The following is a 20,118-nucleotide window of genomic DNA, read 5'->3' as shown; positions in this document are numbered from 1 at the left end:
AAACTTCTATATGGACAACAAGGCATCTCAATGAGTGCGGAACTCCCTGTGACGTGGAACTTAAGCATGCTTTGAACCTTCTTGCTGGCAGAGAAACCTGGCTTCTTCGCGTTTACTGCTAGTTCTCCATCATGCCCGTGCTTCTCCTTGCTTCACTTGCCAGGGACCTAATCATACTCTTACGCAGTTGGGGTCAAGGTCATTATTATTTCTGAAATGGTAATGAGGTTCCCAAGCTAGCTCACAAAGGTCTTCTTAGAACAAAATCTAGCTGTTAGAATCCTGTGTTTTTAACTGCACATTGTAGATTCTCACCCTCTTGCCTGATGTCTCACTCTTCCTGCCCTGACTATTCCTGGCGTTCTAGTTCTCAAACCTCACTGGTTTCTGTTCTATTCACAAAAGCATGGCCAAGGGTAACTTCTGTCCTTACTCGATTTGCATTCTATTTGGGAACCTCAGCAATTTCAATGATCCTAGGGGACCTACCTCACTGGCCCAGCTCCACACATAACTTTGTGGGGGGTGGGGGCATGGAGAGGTGGTAGGTGAGAGCGGACATGTGATTTCGGTGGTATAGGTACCTGTTTGACATCTCCGAGCTCCAGTGATCTCCAGAGGATAAAATAAACACCTGCTCTGTAGATTTATCTACTTGCTACAACCCTGCCTTCCTTTATTTGAGGAGGCCAGGGAGATAGCGCAGAGAGCTGGGTCATAGTCTCTAAGGATTTCCCGTAAATCACCTCCCTTCCCATAACCCCTGGGCCAGGAGCACTAGGGAAACATTGGCCACTGTTTTCTGTGCAGTCCTCACTCACATGATCCTTGGGGGCTGTGGATGTTCCTGGCAGAGAAGCCCCCTCTGTCAGCCATATCCTGGGCTGCCAGCATGGCCATAGTTTCTGTCTTTTTAGCCTGACTCAGAGGGCCACAGGCCACCACCACTGGGCAAAGTGCTTTTTAAAGAAACCATCTGAATTGGAGTTCATCTGCCAGATGCAAAAGTAGCAGATCTAACCGAAATTCAGAAGCCTGGGATCTCACTACCAGTGAGCACTCTCCCCAAGGAGCTCTTCTGAGGGTGTGAGTAAAGTTTCCTGGCTCCAAATTGTCAACGGGCCAGATACCTCTGTGCAGGAGACCAGCCTCCCCCTTCGCTTTGTGCCCAAGAGGAGGGCGAGGGTTCATTCCTCTCTTTCTGGGTAGCTCAAGAGCTTTAACAGCTATCACTGCCAGGGTCAAGAACTTTACATTGATTACTAATTCCAGTGAGTAGAATGCCAAGATTCCCAAAGTGTGGTCCCTGGACCAGCAGCAGCAGCACCACCAGGCAATTTCTGCTGAGTCATAAACTCACTGGTTGGGCCCAGTGGTACGTGTTTTGACACACTCTCCAGGCGATGCCAATGCATGTTCAAGCTCGAGACCCAGTGGGATCGTGATGAGAACAAGAGCCCAGTTGCCTGAGTCAAAATCCCTACTCCACCATTGTGTAATGCCGGAAGGTTCTTGTCTCTGTTCCTTCATCTGAAAATTAGGGGTGGACAGTTACCAGCTACCACTTTACAAGATGCTTGTGGGGAAGAGAGTTAGTAGATGTAAAGTACTTTCACCGCACTTGGCAGACAGAACCTGCTTAGCAGTGTTAGGCCCCATCAAAGGCTGATACTACTATCGGATTAGACACAAGAGGCAACAGAGGCTCAGAGAGGTTAAGGACGGACCCCGTGCTACAGAACTCCCCCCTGCCCCTCACTCTCTGTCTTCTCGGTGGGATCTTACAATGGAACCAAACCCAAGGGTGTGGCACGACCTTCACCTTGACCTTGCTTTGTGGACGGTCAGAAGGTGGGCTGGCATTGGTGGAGGCACAGTGAGAATTTTTGGGTTAAAGATGCTGTGTGAGGAATTGGGTGGTAAGTTAAAATTCACTCCTGTGGAAAATTAAGAGTAGATTAGCCAAACTGCCTAGACTTGTAAGACACTTCATGGATTGAGGTCTTTGGGGGTAATTAGCAAATTGTGCATGGAATTGGCAAGCTATTAATAAGAGGAAGTTTTCTCTTCTACTTGCTACATGGCTGGGCTGGGGCCCTTTGCAACCATAGACAAATCCTCTAAGACAGTTCTGTCCATCTCCTCTTAGCCTCCAGGGGATAAGCACAAGGGTTATGCATTGAGATGGGGCCCCCTGGCATCGGAGCTGTACTCCTAGGCCCAGGAACCTCTCTGAAGGGTCTTCAGAAGGTATGACCTCCCCCTGTACAATGTTTCCTAAGACTGGGGGAAAAGGCTCATCTCACCTTAAATTTGCATTCAGTAAGCTGCATGGCTCCTTTTACTGGCTCAAGCCCCCCACCCCCCACCCAACTGCGTGTTCACAGACATAGCACAAGCAAGCCGTCTAAAATAGGCTTCAGTGGTTTTTACAGAATTGGCCTGGATATGAACTTCCCAAATGCAGTATGCAAACTGAAATCAGGGCTGATGGTCTATTACTGGTGATTGTTTATATCTATCTGCCAGTGGCTTCGTAAGCTGCATATCTGAGGCTTCAAAACCTCATATTTTATTCAGCTCTCCCTTTGGGTTCCATCAGTGAGAGAGAGTCTAATATATTCTGCTTCTTGGGAATCACAAGGTACAGAAGGTATTCCTTCGCTCCCCTTTGTGGGGAAGAAGGACACCTGTTAAGGATTCTCCTAGAACTTGGGGATGGACCCACTGGGGTCTGAGAACACACACTCTGACACCATTCTATGTAAACCCAGACATGCTTCTGCTCATTTTAATTAGACAGATAAAATTAGCAAGGAGATTAAGAGAAAAGGAGAAATTAAAAATATTTAAATGTTAGGTGGAATTTACAAAAGCGAATTGAACAATGAGGTACAAGAAGGAATGCAGAGAAACACAGACACATTTGAAACATTCCTCGGATGCCACACGGCTTACGCCAGTCCACAGATCAGGTAAGAAGAATTCTCCCTTGCCATCTCTTGAATTGCAGATTTCAGGGATGTGGAAGAACATTCTCCAGAAACACTTTCCTTCTCCTTCTCTTCAGATGTTACCAAGAACAACTAATCAGTCAGTATCATTCTAGAATGGCCCACACTGCCTCCAATTCAAACCACTCACCTGTTTCTTGTCTGAATTTGCAAGCTCCTGAGAGTTTTTTTTTTTCCCCTTTCATTTTATTTTTCTCCCTGCCCTCTCTCCCCATTGAGCCCATGGGCCAACTGGGCCAGTCAGAACACCAAACCAACAACACTTTCCAGCCCCTTGGGATTTTCGGGGGGCAAAGACTTCCTGGTTCTTCTTTCTTGTTTGCATCTGTTACGAACAAGCACAGTCATTTTAGAAGACAGACATACATGTGTGTGCTCCTGCACACAGAAACAGGTTTTTCTTTTTTTTTTTCCCCAATTTGTGGTTTCTTTTTCCTTTTTGCAGAAAATGCAAACAAAAGAGAAACAAGGTTTTCAATTGAAGGTACATCTCTTCTTCAATATGAAGACATTAATTGAATTGGTTGGATCCCCCATGCAGTGGTCAGCAAGGTCCTTTGGCAACTGACAGAACGACATCTGGAGACTCAGGAGCTGGGGTTTGCTTGAAGGAACTTCCCTACACGAGTCATGAGCAAAGGGAAACGGATGTGGGAGAAGGGAGAGGGCTCGTGGGGAGGAGTACAAAAGGAGAAAAGAAAAGAATGTCATTGGTGAGGAAGAAAATGGAAAACTGCCTGTTTCTTCCCTCTACCTCCTTCCCTTTCTTCCTGTGGATGGGTGACTCCAGACCCCCGAGGGGGGAGCGAGTTTACTCTTGGTTCCCCTGATGCATATTGTTTTGTCTTCACTTTCGTTGAACGTCACCTTTTCGTGCTTTTAGGATCACAGATTGGGTTTCCCACAGCATCTGAAACATGCTCTGTCACTGAGAAGTGAAGGTTGCCCATTAAGAACAGGTCCAATTTCTTCTTCACTGATGTAATGCATTTCTCAGTCAAGAAGCCCATCTTTCCAGAACATTCCACAGTGGTAAACCTCTGGTGTCCTCTTGAGCCTGGTCCTTTCCTTCCTCTCCTCCCCCCAGAAAATGAGAGTTCTCATGCCATTGCCGTTGGTGACTGACTCATCTGGACCCTCATAGAATGAATGCTGTTCAGGATTTTCTTCTGATGACCTGCCAAGGTGACCCCTATTCTCAGGAGGTCTCTGGGAGGGAGAAAGCCACACACAAAAAAGGCACTTTAGTGTTAGGGCAACATTTCACAGATCAAAGCTCGTCACAGAAGGCAAGTTCTTGAAATAGTTGGACAGACTAAATAAAAGTGTTTAAAATCCAACACTCAAGTTTACCCAAGTCTTTGGCAAGCGCCTACCTAGATATTTTCTTGCTTAATCTCACTTGCTTTATGCAGTGGCCCTCATCCCCAATGGCCTCTCCCACTTGGACAATCCTCGAAGTGTTGTGCCCTGTTCTTCACCTCTGGGTTCTGAAGCAGCCCCTTCTGTGTGTCCCTGACCCTACGTGGACTGGAACTTTCCTCTGTTGTTTTTTTGAATACACCAAGCATACACTATATGGGGCTTTAGTTATGCTGTGGAGCTTTCTGCCTAAATTAGTGATCACCCACTGAGATCGGAAAGATGTGGGGTTTGCTGGTTTTTCTGATGTTTTTCCCCTGAGTTTCCATTTTCTGCCTCTGTTTGAATTTTAATGTCATGAATTTTTAAGAAGGGTGATCTCAAAATAACTTTCAAATATCTGCCCAAGCAGGAATCCAAGTAATGTGTTTAGAATAGGGGTTTGGATTGGCTTCATCTTTAAGCTGTGAGTCTTAATAGGATCAAGTTCATGGCTTATATTTAATTTTGGGGAGATCCATGCACCTTTCCCTAGTAAATAAATATTTAGTTAGTAAATAAAATAATAATAATATAGCATTGTTCGAGCACTTCTCATGTGCTGTATACTATCTCATTTATACCTAATGAAGCATTTCATGAATATTGACAAACCACTCAAAGTCCATAATAGTTTAAGCAGTAATTGTTTCTCATGTGCATCCTGTAGGCAGGCAATAGGCCAAATGCTTTGCTTGCACTAGTCCATTAACCTCTCACCACAAACCAATGAGATGGGTACTATTACTGTTTGCTCATTTGTGAACAAGGCAAGTAGGGCTCAGAGAAGTTAAGTAACAAGCTCAAGATCACACAACAGACAATTGGCAGTCGCGCTGGGTTAGAACTCAGGACTACCTGGTTCTTAGCCACGCTTGTAGAGCTGCTCTTAACTCTTCTTAGCTCCTACCTCTAGGTGCCTATGCTTCCCTCAACCCCTCCTTTCAGCTGGTGGTCAAGCACCTCCGGGCAGCAGCTGGCTCAGCTTGTCGAACTGTCCATGTCTTTTCAGCAAACACTTCTGAGAGGCATGCTTGAATTTGGAATTCACAAATTGTCCTGTAATCTATTTTATTTAGTTGCTCATGTACTTTTTCCATGTTTATCTCTCAAGAAACCAACTACATTGCTCCAATAGTGTGCCGACATTTTTTACTTTGAACTAAATCCCTTAATTTTTCCTTTTCTGGACCAAAGGAAAGTACTACATTTGATTCCTTTAGTTGAGGAGGATTAGGGGGTGATGGCCTCACACTCAGCCATATCACAGTGAGGAAGCATGAGCAGCCCACCAGCGTGGGCACCAACTTCTGCCCCTGATTCCAGGCTCTCCAATCCTCTAGGACATCCACTTTATCTCTGCAAGATGGGGAACCTGGTTTGCCAATGGTAAGTTCTTCTTCTCTTTTTGTGTGTTATTTGTTTGTTTGTTTGTTTTTGGTGGTGCCTGACAATAGTTTATGGTGACAGGGAGTGCCTTGTTTAGGCATCAACAGAAAAATGAACCTACATTTAAAAAATGAATTCTGCTGTTTTGTGGATCGTGGGCTAGATGCATGCTCAAGCCATCTTGTTGGAGTAAGTGGAGGTTCCATCATTTCTGGCAAGAATCGACCTCAGAGAGGTAGAGCAGGACTCCGGGAAGACTGACTGCAAAGCTGTTCCCCAGGACAGAAGCTGCTCCTCTGGGGTTCAGCTCCTGGGGCTGGATGGGACCACCCCTCTCCCCTGGGACCCAGTAGCTGGCCCACCACAGGAGGAAATGTCAGCACTTAGCATGGTGTCTGGGATATAACAGGGGACCTGTAAGTGTTTGCCAATTGCCTGGAGGATTTACCGATCCTCTAACCTGGGAAATGTGTGTCACAGGCCACCAAGCCTCATATTGTCCATACACATTATGGACCAGGTGGCCAGTGAGGCCCCCTCTAGCCGGGTGCGTGTATTCAAAATTTAAACCTTGCCAACTTCAGTCCAGTGCTTCCCAGCCTTGGCTGCACAAGAGTCACGTGGGGAGTTTTAAACATCCCGATGCCCAGAGCTCAGCTTATACCAATTAAACCAGAAAATCTAGCAGTGGAAGTCAGGCATCCATATATATATATATTTTTAAAGATTCCCAGGTCATTTCAGGGTGCCACAAAATTTGGGCATGATGTGCCGCCAGGGCAAACTGGTAGGAGGAGAAGGAAGTGGCCTTCAGGAGAGAAGGCTGTAGCTCCTGCTTTGCCACTCGTGAGCACTGAAGCTTCGGGTGCTAACTCACCTCCTTTCTGAATCTGCTGAGTGCAAGGGGGGAGCTAAGTAATTATTTCCCAAACTACCACACCACGAAACCCTGCCCATCCAAAAGATGGTTCAACAGTATTTAATAATTTTAAATAGGTTTCTTTTTTTCAGGATTTCTCATGGCCTTTACAATGCTAATATGTGTAGTGAATCTCCAAAAGAGTGATAAAGTGTTCAGTATTTCCCAAATTTATTTGACCAGGGGACCTTTTTTCCAAGGAGAACCTATTAACATTTCCCAGAACAGGTGCTGCTCAGAACATTCTTGGGGAAGTGATGGACTAATGGATGTTAAAGACCCTTTCTGGTTCTCATCGTATTTGAATAATTTTAGTTTCCGTATTCCTCCACCCTCCTGTGGGAGCTGCAGACTGGTAAATAATTGGTGGGGGATGGAAACATCTGCTCATTCACGAGCGCTATCTAAGTACAGATCTGAGCTCCCCACACGTCTGGAATTGTTGCTGAATCAGTGCAGTACCCCTTCCTGCAATGTTGCTGAAGGTGCTGGCTGGCTGTGTCCTCTCCATCTGGATGTTCTTTTTGTTGGAGGAGAGACCCTTGATGATGAGACAAATGACCTATGGCTGTGACTTAGAAGAACTCCCCTTTGGGACCAGGATCGATCTCAGCCTCGCCACTCGAGCCCTCCATCTTTCCAGGGCCTTTCCCCACCAGGCCTGGTTCTAAACAGAAGTGGAGCTCTGGGGGTGAGGCCAGAGAGCAGAACTGGTCCCCTGAGCCACAGCACGGAAGGAGACTTGGTCCTCGCCCACAGGTGGCACAGAGGTGAACGCCCGTCACTTACTCTGATGTCATCTGGGTGACCAGCTGGAGGGAGGTGAAGCCAGCGGTGAGGAAGCTGTCCCTATACTGGACCATTTTGATGGCACTGAGCCAGTCATCCACGGTGGTGAAGGCCGTGAAGTCTGGAATGGAGCGGTCTAGCAGGGGCTGGGAAGGCCTGTGACAGAGAGACAGAAAGAGACAGACAGACAAGGGGGAAGTGAGCCCACAACTTCAAAGGTGTGTGGACAGAGCCACACTCTGGGCAGACAGCAGACTTCATGCAGGTTGAGAGTACCTTGCTGACAGGATGCGGATTACTGGGGAGACCTGCACTGACCCTTCTTTCCTTCAGAATTCTGGTGGTGAGGTGGCCCCTCCCCTGCCTGTGGGCCCTGCTACACTTCAGCTGGGCCAGACAGATAGACTGAGGCAGCATGCAGTCTGGAGGAAGAGAAGGCCTGTTCCTCCTTTGCAAACTGGGATTGAGGAGCTTCACCATCCAAGAATATGGTTCTTTTAAAAATATATGAAGTTTACTATAACCTTCCCAAATCTATAGGTAACATTTAGGTATAGGTAACATTTTTTTTTTTCCTGGTTCTGTCCTCAGCTAATTGAAATCAATGGAACAGAACAGCCTTCTACTGACCTTCTCTGGCACATTCTCAAAGCAAACACCCCACAAATCAACCCACAAAGCAGGGTTCCACCTTGACATATCCGTCAACCCCCAAGACCCATGCCCAGTCCTTCACCAAGAATTAAAGATGTGACCTCCAAAATCTCTTGAACACATCCATCTCTTTCTGCACCATTACTCCGACTTAGGACCCTATTTTCTCCATCATTATTGCTGCAATATTCTCCTGCCCATCTTCTTCACACATGTTCCTTCTTCTCGACATAAGGTCTACACTGTAGGTGGGCGTTCTTTGAAAAATGCAGGTGCATCATGTGCATAACCCTCACCCTGATCCCGAGCCATGTCAAACCTTTCAATGGGTGCTCGCTGCTCTGAAAATCCAGCCCAGAAGCCTTCACAGGGCCTACAGACTCTGAGTGTCTGGCCCTTGCCCACCTCGCCAGCCTTAGCCCTGACCCAGTCCCCTCGCAGACTGGACTCTGAACACACTGACCCTGTCCTTCCCATCCTTGAGGCTCTGCATATGCTGTTCCTTGGCTGGGAACACCTGTTCCTCTCCTCAAATCTTCCTTTCATTTGGTTCATGCATTCCCTCCCTTCAGCACTCAACTGGAAGAACGCTCATCAGGGATGTGTCCCTGATACCAGGTAAGGTATGTGTCTATGCTATCCAACACCATGCACCTCCCTGTCATAGTGGCTATCAAGGCCTCAAGTCTGCATTCCTTTGGGTGATCCTCTGGGTTTGGCACTCCTAAATGATTCTAAGCTCCAATAGGGCAGGAATCAGGTCTATCTTGTTCATTCGATACTGCTGGCAATGGGCATAGAGCTTAGCATGTAAGTGCCCAGTAAACTATGGTTGAAAAGATCAACTAATCAGCCAGCTAACACTGCAGTGTTAGAGAGTAACGTAGAGCTGACTGTTGCTGACAGGAACCCAAAGTCATTCTGTGCATTCTCTCCTAACAATCCAAAGGCTTTGTCTATGCCCCACAGCAATCAAAGCTTTTACTTGCCAATAAGTTGGCCAAGGTTCCAAGTCTGCAGCTCTACCTGGTGTGGTTAACAGAAAGGGTACCTTCTGGAAATAGGATCTCTCAGAAGTGGGGCCTTGTTACCACTCCTCAATTATTACAGAGCCAGCAGAAGGTGGAAACCCAGATGGGTATCTTGATATCTGCCCATAGCCCATGCTGGGAGTGGGAAATACTTTAGAGAGGTGAGGGAAAAAAAAAAAAAAAAAGGAAAGATGTCTTGGAGTTTCTTCCATTGGTGGATAAACTTAGGCACCTCACCCTTACTGTTAACATATCTAAAGGCTAGCAGCCTTGCTATTGGGCCTGCCCCCAGCAGTGCGACCACCCACACCCAGGAACCACGCCATTCTGTGAAACTCACACGGCGGTGATGGTTGCCACAGTCTTGAGACTTGCCGGGTTCCGGATCATCTTGTCCAGGGTGTTGACAATCTCCGCGAAGCGGGGCCGGCTGTTGCGGTCCTTCTGCCAACAGTCCAGCATGAGCTGGTGCAGAGCAGCTGGACAGTCCATGGGTGGAGGCAGCCGGTAGTCCTGCTCAATGGCATTGATGACCTGCAGTGACGCACATGGGGACAGGTATGATGGGGTGAAGAGACACCAGCAGTCATAAATTCATAAATTAGCCCTTAAGGATGGAGCTTCCCTCAATCAGGAGCTCTCCTTCCATGCTCAGGTACCTCTCACCATAATGGGCTGTATATGTACTTGGCCTTTTGCCCTAGACTGTGGGCTCCTGGAAAGTAGGGACCATGTCTCACTGTTCCTTCGTGTCCTCAGCATGTGCAGCAAGGCCCGACATACTGAATCTCTGTCAATGCTTCCTGAAGGATGAGCTGGTGAATGGCTTGAACTTCTCCTCTCTGTATCGGGACATCAGGCACCATTCTGCCTTGTTGGCAGCTGGTGGCACGGGGCAGTGATGGAGCAATGGCACTTGGGAAACCTAATGAGTCTGTTAGTTTTAAAGGATACCCTGCGAAGCCTGTAGTGGCCTGGTCCTCACACTGCTAAGGGAGGGAAGGGATCAGCATTTGATAGAGAGCCTACTTTGTGTCAGGGCCCTTCTGGAAGCTTCCCGTGCTCTGTTTGCCTTCTTCTCCACGATGCAGCACCATGCATTGGGTTGAAGATAATTTGGCTACGTAAACTGGTTAAGTACAGTGACAGCGGTCAAAATAACACGGCGAGTGAGCTAAAATGAACCTTCCCGATCAGGCTTAGGTGATTTGCGCAGTCTCTGGGGGACAATTTTGTTCAGATTTCCAGATCTTTAAATACTTCTTCCTACTTTTCATATGTTGTAAGAGTTATTTATTTTTTTAACACCTTACTTCTTAATTTCCAATTCATTTAAATCAATTATGCCTCTTCTATTTTTTTTTTTTCCATCATCGTGAAGATAATTGTAAACGACCCAGTGCTAAACATGTGAATTTATTATGGTTCCCTCCTACCACAATGGAAGGCCTGGAATACAATGAGCGCCTTGGAGTGATGTTGCAAAAATGTACCTATTGAAATGGAAATGTACTCACATTGTAATATTAGGTAAAAGAGCAGGCGGCATAACTACAGGTTTAGTATAATCTTGCTTTTGGAAAAAAAAAAACCAAAAATCAAAACAAAACAAGAAACAGTAATTACACCCATGCATACAAAAGACCTTGGAAAGATACATACCATGGTGTTAATGACGGTTGCCTCTGGGCAGGTAGACCCAGGAGTGCTCTTTATGTTTCTCTTTTTGCTTGTGTTTTTATTTTCTATAATAATTATACATTGATTTTATATTAAAATAAACAGCTCAAGCACCTTAAACAACAAAGGAAATAATTTGGAGTTCAGGGATTTTCAGGTGTTTTTGCCTCTACTTTAAAAAAATGTCACATTCATTTCATTCTTCTTCTTTTTTTTTTTTTAACCTTGTAGATCTGTCAGAAATTAAGCATTTTCAATCAGTTTATATTTTTACAAATTCTATGCCCAGTATATAGGACATAAAGTGGGGCATGAAATAATACGACCTGAAGTCATTAGAGATAATCAAGGTGTATTATTCCTTCTCTTCTAGGTGGTGGGAAAACCAACAAGCATACAAACCATACCGATATTAGCACTATCCACAAACTGGGGACTGGAGACATTCACTTTATGTTATGCCGCTGACAGACTTTTAGCCAAACTCCTGCCAATCAAATCACCTTCTCTCCTTTTAGGAGGGCATTACAGCCCCACTTCTCCAGGAGGAAACAGAGGCACACAGTGCAAATAACCTGCCTGGGGAACCACAGTTAGGAAACAGTAGGACTGAGAAGACATTGCAGGAGGGTCTGATTTTAAGTCTGGAGTATCGTGAAGCCTTCATTCCCTAGGCCTCTGTTGGGCTGCCACTGTAATCAGCCTGGAGAACAGTCCAGGAGTTGATGTCTTCATGGCAGCAAGCAGGGGTATGGAGCTCAACCAAGTCATCCATGAGGAAGGGTGGCCGGGGAGCCTTTCCATCAGCCTGGCTCATAAATTGGCACCTTTTTCCACTTCCTTCTAGGCAGCCAGACTGAGGGGCCCTGTCACAAAGTCCCTAGTCACTGTGGAGACAAGTGGGATTATCCATTGTATGGCTCTTCTTGGGTTCCCTAAGGACAAGCTATGTAGGGCTAGCGGGAGGGTCTAGTGTCTATTCTCAAACCCTCATCAGGCTAGGGGCCCCCAAAGTCTTCCAGTGTAGGGCAGCTCACGTTCCTCTAAACTGCTGGCATCTCTGCTCAAATTATTTGATGCTAGAGCCCCAAATAGTATGTATTCCCACTGGCAAGCTTCTCTCCCATCTGCCCGTAACCGGAGGGAGCACCAGAGTCAGGGCCCTTCAGCAGGAGGCCCAGCTCTATGGTATGACCCACTGACCCAAGCTTTCCTGGGCAGAGTGCCATGAACGAGCCTGGGGGACCTGTGCACACAGTGGATCATCTCTCTGTAATCTCTGGATCAAATGCAACCGAGCTATGCTTCCCATGTCTCCTCTGCACGCCCCCTCATTGGACATGTTGAAGACTGTCCTGCCATTTGCTTTTGTGTTTCCTCTGTTCGCTTGGTAGACCGTCTTTCTTTTCAAGAGGACATCAGAACCACTGATCCCTCCTCCCCACAGGTCAGCCAGGAGGCAGACCCACACACAGTGCTGGGGACGGTATAGCATCATAGCTAAGCACAAAGACATTGGTGGCCTGGGTTCGAATCCAAGTTTCACTTCTTATTTGCTTGAGAACCTTGGGAGAGTCACTTGACTTCTGGAAATTTCACAGATGAGGTTAGTAAAAAGATTAGATGACATGACGAGGCGATGTCCAGCACCATACACGTGAACAGCAGAAGGCATCATTTCATCAGATGGGGGCTGTCATTCCTACCACGTGTAACACAGTAGCTGTCTTGGCAAAGGGGGTTACTGTTGCACTTCTGGTCACTTGAAGGCCTAGAAGGTAGTGTTTGAGAAGCACCAAGCACATGGTGGGGGAGCTAATGAATACCAGATCCTTATTTCTCACCTTCCAAGATAGAGGATAGTCACACTTGTGTTTACAAAATGGAACTTCATGCCATTTGCTATTTCTGTTAGATCATTTTGTTGTTACTACTTGAATTGATATTCTGGAAGCCATGGATGTCTCTTGTACATTGAAAAAAAAAAAAAAAAGCCTTTACTCTTCACCCCAAAGAAAAAATTATTTTGGTCATTAATTGATTTATCTGCTGCTTAAGTCTTTCATTGAAATGCTGTGACTTTGGAGAATTTGACTCTTTTTAAGGATCTGGGTATTTTCCAAATTTTCTGAGTATATAACTTAAAATCAAATTAAAACATCATCATTTGAAAAAAAGAACTGTGGTCCTCTAGTGGGGTTTGGGGACCATTCTTGGTCATGCCTGCCTTGCTAACAGATGTGGAAAACAGGGAGGAGACAGGGAGAAGCCCCTTCCATCTGGCCAGCCAAGGGCTGTAAACACCTGCTACCATGTTTGAACTGTGTGAAAAGATACAGACCAAGCTTGGGGGCATAGAGTGTCATCTGAGCAGACTCTTGGAATTCATCAGAGTGAGTCCTGGGTCCCTTTCCTTGTTCTGTAGCAGGTTGGGATAAATGGCTGTTGAAAACACTGGAGCTTAGAACGAGATCAGATGGCATCTCCAGAGAGAAGGGAGAGCGAGGGTGTGGGAGTAAGAGAACCACATGAGGCAACTGTCACTCGGGGAGAATAGGTGGCTGGCTCCCTTGGAATGGTCTGCAGCAACCTTTGGGCCTGAAGGCCAGCACAAGCCAGCACCCTGGGCCCTAGGAGGCTGGGGCAGGGAGGGGGGAGGGGCCGCCTTTGTTCCCCTGGACCTGGAGAAGGCAGGGGCTGGGAGGGGACAGGGGCTGTTGGTGTGACCCCAGTGCCTCAGAGAAAGTGACTGGAGCTTCTTGGGAGAGGAGCGGGGCCCCTCCTCGGGTCCTCCCATCCTCTGTGGGCTACCAGTAGCGCCCAGACAGGTCTTTCTCATTAGCGAGTCCGGCGGCACCTGCTCCACCTTCCGCAGGGGAGACCGAAGTGGAGAAGCTCAGTGTCGTGGAGGAACCAGGGCAGAGGGGGTTAAGTCGAGCTCTGATGTTTCAGTAAAACCGCAGCTCCTCTCCACAGACACTGCCACTCTCATTATCTCTGTCAATCAGATCCAAGCAGCAGAACTTCCAAGTTCTCTCTCTGGCTGACAAACTCTCTGTACATGTTCAAAGACCTTCCTGGGCTCCGGAAGCCCAATTACCAGCACTCCGACTTGCCTCTGCAATTCCCTTTCTTAAAGCCTTTCAATTGTCATCTGTAGAATCCTCTACTGCCACCACCTCCTGGTTTCTGACGAGTGGAGCTGCAGCCCGGGGCAGCCGCGGCCCCTCCTGGCTGTCTCTCAGGCCAGGCCTTTTCCGAGGGGGCGAAAGGCACCTCCTTCCATCCAGAGAAGAACTGCCCTCAGGGCCATGTTGAGGGGACTTGTCTGGGAGAAATACCACAAAACTGGAATAAACTGCTACTTTGCATATATTCCTCTTCCCTTTGAGACGCAGCTCGAGAGTCAAATATCTGGAAAGCCCTCCTTACCTCCTCCTTCTAAGTGTTCCCACCACCCAGTGTACATGCCCCCGGACTGTGGACACCCAGGGACAGAAGCGGCAAGCACCATGCCCAGCAGTGATGAGTGTTTGCTGAATGACTGATCTGGGAATTCTGGAAGTCTGCTATCGGAAATTCCATTTGTTTTCAGCCTAGGTGAATTCATCTGCTGAGAATATCTTGAATGTCAAATCTCGCCTGGCAGAAGGTTTCAGAATCCATTCTTTGTGTGCTGAATTGTTCTTAATAGGATTAAAGTCTCAGGGAAGGGCCTCCATGTTTCTGGATCCCATCTATTACTCTAACAGTCTGTATGGGACCCGGAGGCCACTGATTTCGTGAACGCAGCCTCAACATCAATTCTGACACTTTCTGTTTTGACATGTTCCAGGGGCAGAGGTGAGGCATGGATAATCAGAGATGAGAGGGGACCCAGAGGCCTCACATGGTCCTGAGACCTAGTTAACCTGCAACCCTTTTACCAGCGATGCCGCAGCACCCCTGGAGGCTGGGAGGAGCCCGTCCAGTCCCCACACTCCCCCTGGGAAAGCTTTCCCGAGCTCCTACACAGCCACCTCTCTTGATCCTCTCAGCACCTGCTGTGGCTCTATACCTCAGGTGGGACAGAGGGCTTGCCGAGGCCAGATTTCTCAAGTCAGCCATACCTCAGAGCCACAGAAGCAGGGAGGTGTGGATAGTCACGCTGGTTGGAGAAGTGTGCTGGGGATGGCCCTGCCCCTCCAGCTGCTAGGTTGGGAAATGCAATAACCGCCCCCAAGGGGATGGGCGGAGTAAGCGGAATGGAGGAATGCTGGTTTAGCAATCTGCTCCGCTCCCGAGGAAGGGCAGGTATTGAAAATACAGAAGCGGAATGGTCTGGAGGAACAGCCCAGGACCAAACGCAGTGTGGAAATCCAGATATGACTTTAAATTGGGGCTTTAGCAAAGCAAATCATCCTCAGAAGTCTTCCTCACCTTGCAGTGGTTATGAAGCAAAGGATCCCATCTGGAACACCTCTGCTTAAAGCATTCCAGATGACTCTTTCCCTTCCTTGCCCACCTCTGTCCTTGGAGGGAAACCTGGAGCAGTGCTGATCCCCTCTGCTCAGATAACTCTGCTCCTGTGGGCCATCTGAATGTGACCAGCTTTGGGAAGCCCCATCAGCTCTTCCTTCACTGAGAGGTGACAGAGCAACCCCCCCACCCCCACCAAAGAGTAGATTTTCAGCAAAGAAGGGTCCTTTAGGATTCCTGTCTTTAAAGCAGAGAGGTGTGAATGACGGAGAAACTGCAACCTGCTCAAGGCATCACATCTGTTAGAGCAGACAGCTCCGCTTCCCCTCTGTCACCCATGGCAGGACAGCACACAGCCTGGGCGCTTTGAAGAAGGGCCAGAACTCCTGCCATTGGGCCTGTCCTAGATCATGGTCCACAGTCATTCAGAACCAGCTCCTGGGGCTTCTGGGTTGGCCCAGGCACCTTTACGGGTGCCTGTGGGGCTATTGGCGTTACCACATCTCCATGCCGGACTCTTGGATTAGCCCAAACACTGGTGTCAAGGGGTTCCTTGTACCCCTGCCCGGACACCTCAGGTTCAGATTGTAAGGCCCTGAGCTGACACCAGATAGGAGGGCTGGCTTGCCACTGCCAATGAGAACCCTTGGCTGGGGATTCATGGCAATCGGTTACCGCCGATACTCACATCTTGGTTGGACATATCCCAGTAGGGTCTCTCTCCAAATGACATGACTTCCCACATGACAATGCCATAGCTCCAGACATCGCTGGCAGACGTGAACTTGCGGTAGGCGATGGCCTCTGGAGCTGTCCATCTCACGGGGATCTTCCCTCCCTGGAAGACAGAGAAGTTGGTCAGCCCAACTGTCAGGTTTCCAGTTGAAGGCAGGAGAAAATGAACTCGGTCTGTATGTCCTTTCCACTCCCCTCGGGCCTCCTACACCTTGTGAATTACGGTAGCCAGAAGAGCCCACCCCGTATGGCTAGCTTTCATTCTGCACCCACGTACAGGGGTTGGGTAGTGGTGGGGGATTTGTGTGGCCCGTGCTAGTCTGACACCGTATCTGGGCACACCTGTGAGGTGGTTGCTGTGCTGGGGTTTTGTTGGTCCCCAATTCCCTGCATGCTGATCCTAATGTTGAGTCAGGGGGAAGCAAAACAAACACAAAAAGGAAGAACATGGCAAGCAGTCCTTCCTGGGGGCCTTCTACTACAAGGTCACACCCTGCTGCCCCCTACCCCATTTTATTTGTGTTCCACCTATTGGGGTTTGTGGGGGGGTTCCTCACCCTGCAGCTTGAGGACAGCCCTGGGCTGCACTGGGTTGAGCGGCCCAGTGCCAGGTCTCTGTAGGCGCTGGCCACCTTCCCTGCCTTTCGGTGGAGGTTGATATTTGGAGGCTGGAGATAGACTTTTCACTCCTATGTCTGCTTCTCCTTCTTGCCCTCCGAACCCACACTGGATGTTTCCAGCTTGGCTCTCTGCTTGGCCCTTAGCTTGTCTGCCAGACCTTGGCCTGTTTTGAGTACCTAAAGGATGGCTATCCTCCATTTTTTCCGTCAATGTTAGGCAGTGAGCTCTACTTCGTGCCAGGTCCTTTTTGAGGAGCTGGTGTTCCAGACATGAGCCAGGCATGGTCCCTGCCCTCAGGCTACACAGGGAGTGGGGAAGGAAGACAAGAAAACAGACACAGAAAATGTGTCGTTCGCAAGACAGAAAGTGAGGAGGGTGAAGCTGAGGCAGAGACAGGGTGTCTGAGGGCCAGAGTAGACGCCCTAATGTAATAGACAGTGGGTGGTGAAGGTGGCCACGAAGCCACAGGACCAGTGTCCTGAGGGTTTAAGAGCAAGCACCTGGAGCCTTTGCATGGGTCTGGAAACCAGTACAGCCCCATTCAACCTATGTGACCTTGGGCAAGTTACCTAACCTCTGTGTGCAACTCCTTCTCATCAGCAAAATGGGGGGAACAATCTCACCTATGTCATCTGATTGCTGGGGGGATTATGTGAGTTCCTATCCACACAGTGCTTGGGACAGGGCCTGGCATGCCCCATGCATGAGAACTGTTACTCCACTCTATCTTCAGTCCCAGGGGACAAGCAGCAGAAGTTCACCAAAGACGGGGGAGGAGGGAAGCCCACGCAGGTAGGAGTGTATGCAGGTGCCAGGATGAGAATGGGGATGATAACCAGCTGCAAGGGGGAGCTGGACATGGCTGGAGCTTGGCCACCCCTAGGGGGAGGGAGGGGCAGGGGCAGAGAGCAGGGGATGCCCTCAGCTCCTCGAGGTGAAGTGGGGGCACTTGCCAGCACTGCTCTCCCCAGCTCATCCCTCTCTAGAACAAATACGATCCTCATTCTCATGTCTTCCTGCCAAGGGGCAGGCTTTCCCTCCCCAGCCTTTCCCCCTGCCTGGACTCTGCCTGCACAATACACAGACTCCCTCCCTCCCCTCCACAGCGGACTCAAGCCTCCACCCGAAAGAGGCTATATTTATACTGACCGCTCCGGATCTGTTCCAGTCACCAAAGATGCATGTTGGACTTGGGCACAAATACCTCTAAAATGTGTAAGTGGTTAATCTGAGGGCGAGCAACAGAGAAAGGAGCAAGAGGCAAAGTGTATTTATATCTGGTTTCCTGACCGGGTCTGGGAGGAGTAGGGACCCCTACCCGGCTAGGACCTCCCCAGGTACACATCCAGCTTCCTGCAAAGGAGCCAGCCCTGATTTCCCCTGAGGACGACAGCAGGCCTTTGCTGTGGGAGATAGCCTCTGCTCAAATGCCAGCGTGACAAATGCCTAGAGGGAAGGCCTGGGCCTCTGCTGCACTCAGCTGCTTTGTTCTCGCTGGCCCCAGAATAGCAGTGGGTTCACCGGCTTTATCTACCAGGCACCCACGTCTGGGAAGAGAGGGGCGAAAATTCAGCCAGTGAACCAGGAGTCATCGAATGCCTGGAGGCCAGGGTCCACCAAGGGAGTGGACTCCGCACCCTGAGAAGGCTTGGGCCCAGGGGAGGGGTTTCTGTTCTCTCAGAATACCTGGGTTAAGTGAGGCAGGAGAGAGCAGGAGTTTAATTAATGTGACTGTGTGTGTGTGTGTGTGTGTGAGAGAGAGAGAGAATGTGACTGTGTGTGCGCGCGCGCACGAGAGAGAGAGAGAGAGAGAGAGAGAGAGAGAACAGGGCTCTGTGACTGAGTACTTATCAGTATGTGTGAGAGCAGAGTGGGCGATGGAGAGAAAGCTTGGCTGTGTAGGTCTGTGGGTAAGAGTTCGGGCTTATCTTCTGTGTGTCTGTGTGTGTCAGAGAGGGGGAGGGGCGTGAAGTGGCTCTTCTGAATTTCAAAGAGGTGGTTTGGGAGTCTGAAGGTGTCCTCTCTGCCAAGTCTGGAGCGGACCCCAGGGGCTGCCGGTGACAGCTGTTGAGTTGCTCCCTCTCGCATGTAAAGTGGCGGAGCGGGGCCCGCTGGGCCTGCTGGCAAAGCGCCTCGGCCCTCCCCGCCACCTTGCGCTGCCGGGCCTCACTGAGCACTGAGTCCGGCCTGTCACGGCCACCGCCCCCCACCAATCCCAGTAGGGAGCAGAGCCTTCCAGAAGAGCTGCCCTGGACAGACAGGTGACAGCTTGTCATACCAGCTCTCTCACTTAGCCGAGAGAGCAGGTCCATGCTGACCTCCAAGGCAAACAAGAGGAAGGGGAAGCGGGCGGGCGGCGAGGTGCAGCACAGGGATGGCTGCTTTCCTTCCTGGGAATTTTAAACTTCTCTCAGCCTTTCAAACATCAATTCATCTGTGTTGCCTTCTGATGCTCAGAGGTAATTATGGTGAGGATTATCTAACTTGTCTTTGGTTATGTGAAAGGAAAACTATTAATTTAGGTGTAGTGACCAGCCCCACGGAGGGAGACTGGAAGAAAAGTTAATGGAATGGTGTTACAGCAGGCAGGGGTCTGCTAGAGAGGACAGTCCTCCTGCTGGGAGAGAAGTCTGGGCCAGAAGGCCCAGGGCCAATGTACTCATATGATTGCAAAGTGCTCTAGGAGTCACTGGCTCTCACCAAAGCAGGCATGAGAGCACAGAGAATGTGTGATTTGGGAAGGAGCAGGAGGGAAGAATTCTCAGGGGTTGAGGAACAGCTGAGGCTCATTGGGAAGGAAACTGTGTCCACATGGGCAAAGAAAGGGTGACAGTGGTCTTCAAGGGTGTGCTGTCCCCAGCACAGGGTTTCTTTCTCCAAGACACCAGATGACTGCTATTGCCAGGGACGTGAAGACAGTCTGCATTCTGCAGGGACCCAGTTTCCCCAGAGCTGCCACGGGGCCACTGCTGGGATGTGTGGGAGGAAGAAGAGAAGAAAAGGGAGGAGCATCTCATCACCATCAAGGCCCTAATCTCCCCAACAAGACTTCAGACCCTGACCTTCCACATGAAGCTTTACACTGAGTGGTTGTGCTGCTGAGAAATTCTTCAAAAGTTTGAAATCCACTGCTTTAGAATAATCATGCTTTCATCCTGGTATAAGGCAAACTCTAAAGTGTGTGTGCGTGTGTGTAATTTGATGAACTAAGAGAAGATACTCAGCAGGGGATTAATTCGGCAGTGGGTTATACGCAGCTAACCCACACCTGCGTGGGACCACCAGGTCGAAGGTCTCCGCATAGAGATCCATCAGTCCCTCAGCCGCAGCCAGCCTTGCAAAAGCATTGAGGTGGGACCCACGCTGCCCAGCACCCTGGCGGAGAGGAGGCAGTCCGTGGTGAGACTCAGCTCCACTCTCAATGATC

At 49.1% G+C, this 20,118-nt stretch overlaps 1 protein-coding gene across 2 annotated transcripts in view; it reads right to left on the bottom strand.

Moving 5' to 3' along the window:
- Positions 1 to 2,758: 2,758 nt before the first annotated feature.
- Positions 2,759 to 20,118, bottom strand: part of EPHB1 (EPH receptor B1) — a 418,928-nt gene continuing 401,568 nt past the window's right edge. For both annotated transcript variants that reach the window (XM_059390963.1, XM_059390964.1), the window contains exons 13-16: positions 16,024 to 16,173; positions 9,538 to 9,731; positions 7,513 to 7,668; positions 2,759 to 4,223 (exon numbers count right to left, since the gene is read on the bottom strand). In XM_059390963.1, coding sequence (XP_059246946.1) covers positions 4,115 to 4,223; positions 7,513 to 7,668; positions 9,538 to 9,731; positions 16,024 to 16,173 — 609 coding nt within the window. In that variant the 3' untranslated portion in view covers positions 2,759 to 4,114. The remainder of the gene's footprint in view (positions 4,224 to 7,512; positions 7,669 to 9,537; positions 9,732 to 16,023; positions 16,174 to 20,118) is intronic.

This window comes from Mustela nigripes, chromosome 2 (assembly GCF_022355385.1).
Source record: "Mustela nigripes isolate SB6536 chromosome 2, MUSNIG.SB6536, whole genome shotgun sequence".
Lineage (NCBI taxonomy): Eukaryota > Metazoa > Chordata > Mammalia > Carnivora > Mustelidae > Mustela > Mustela nigripes.
This window is presented reverse-complemented; position numbering and strand designations above follow the sequence as displayed.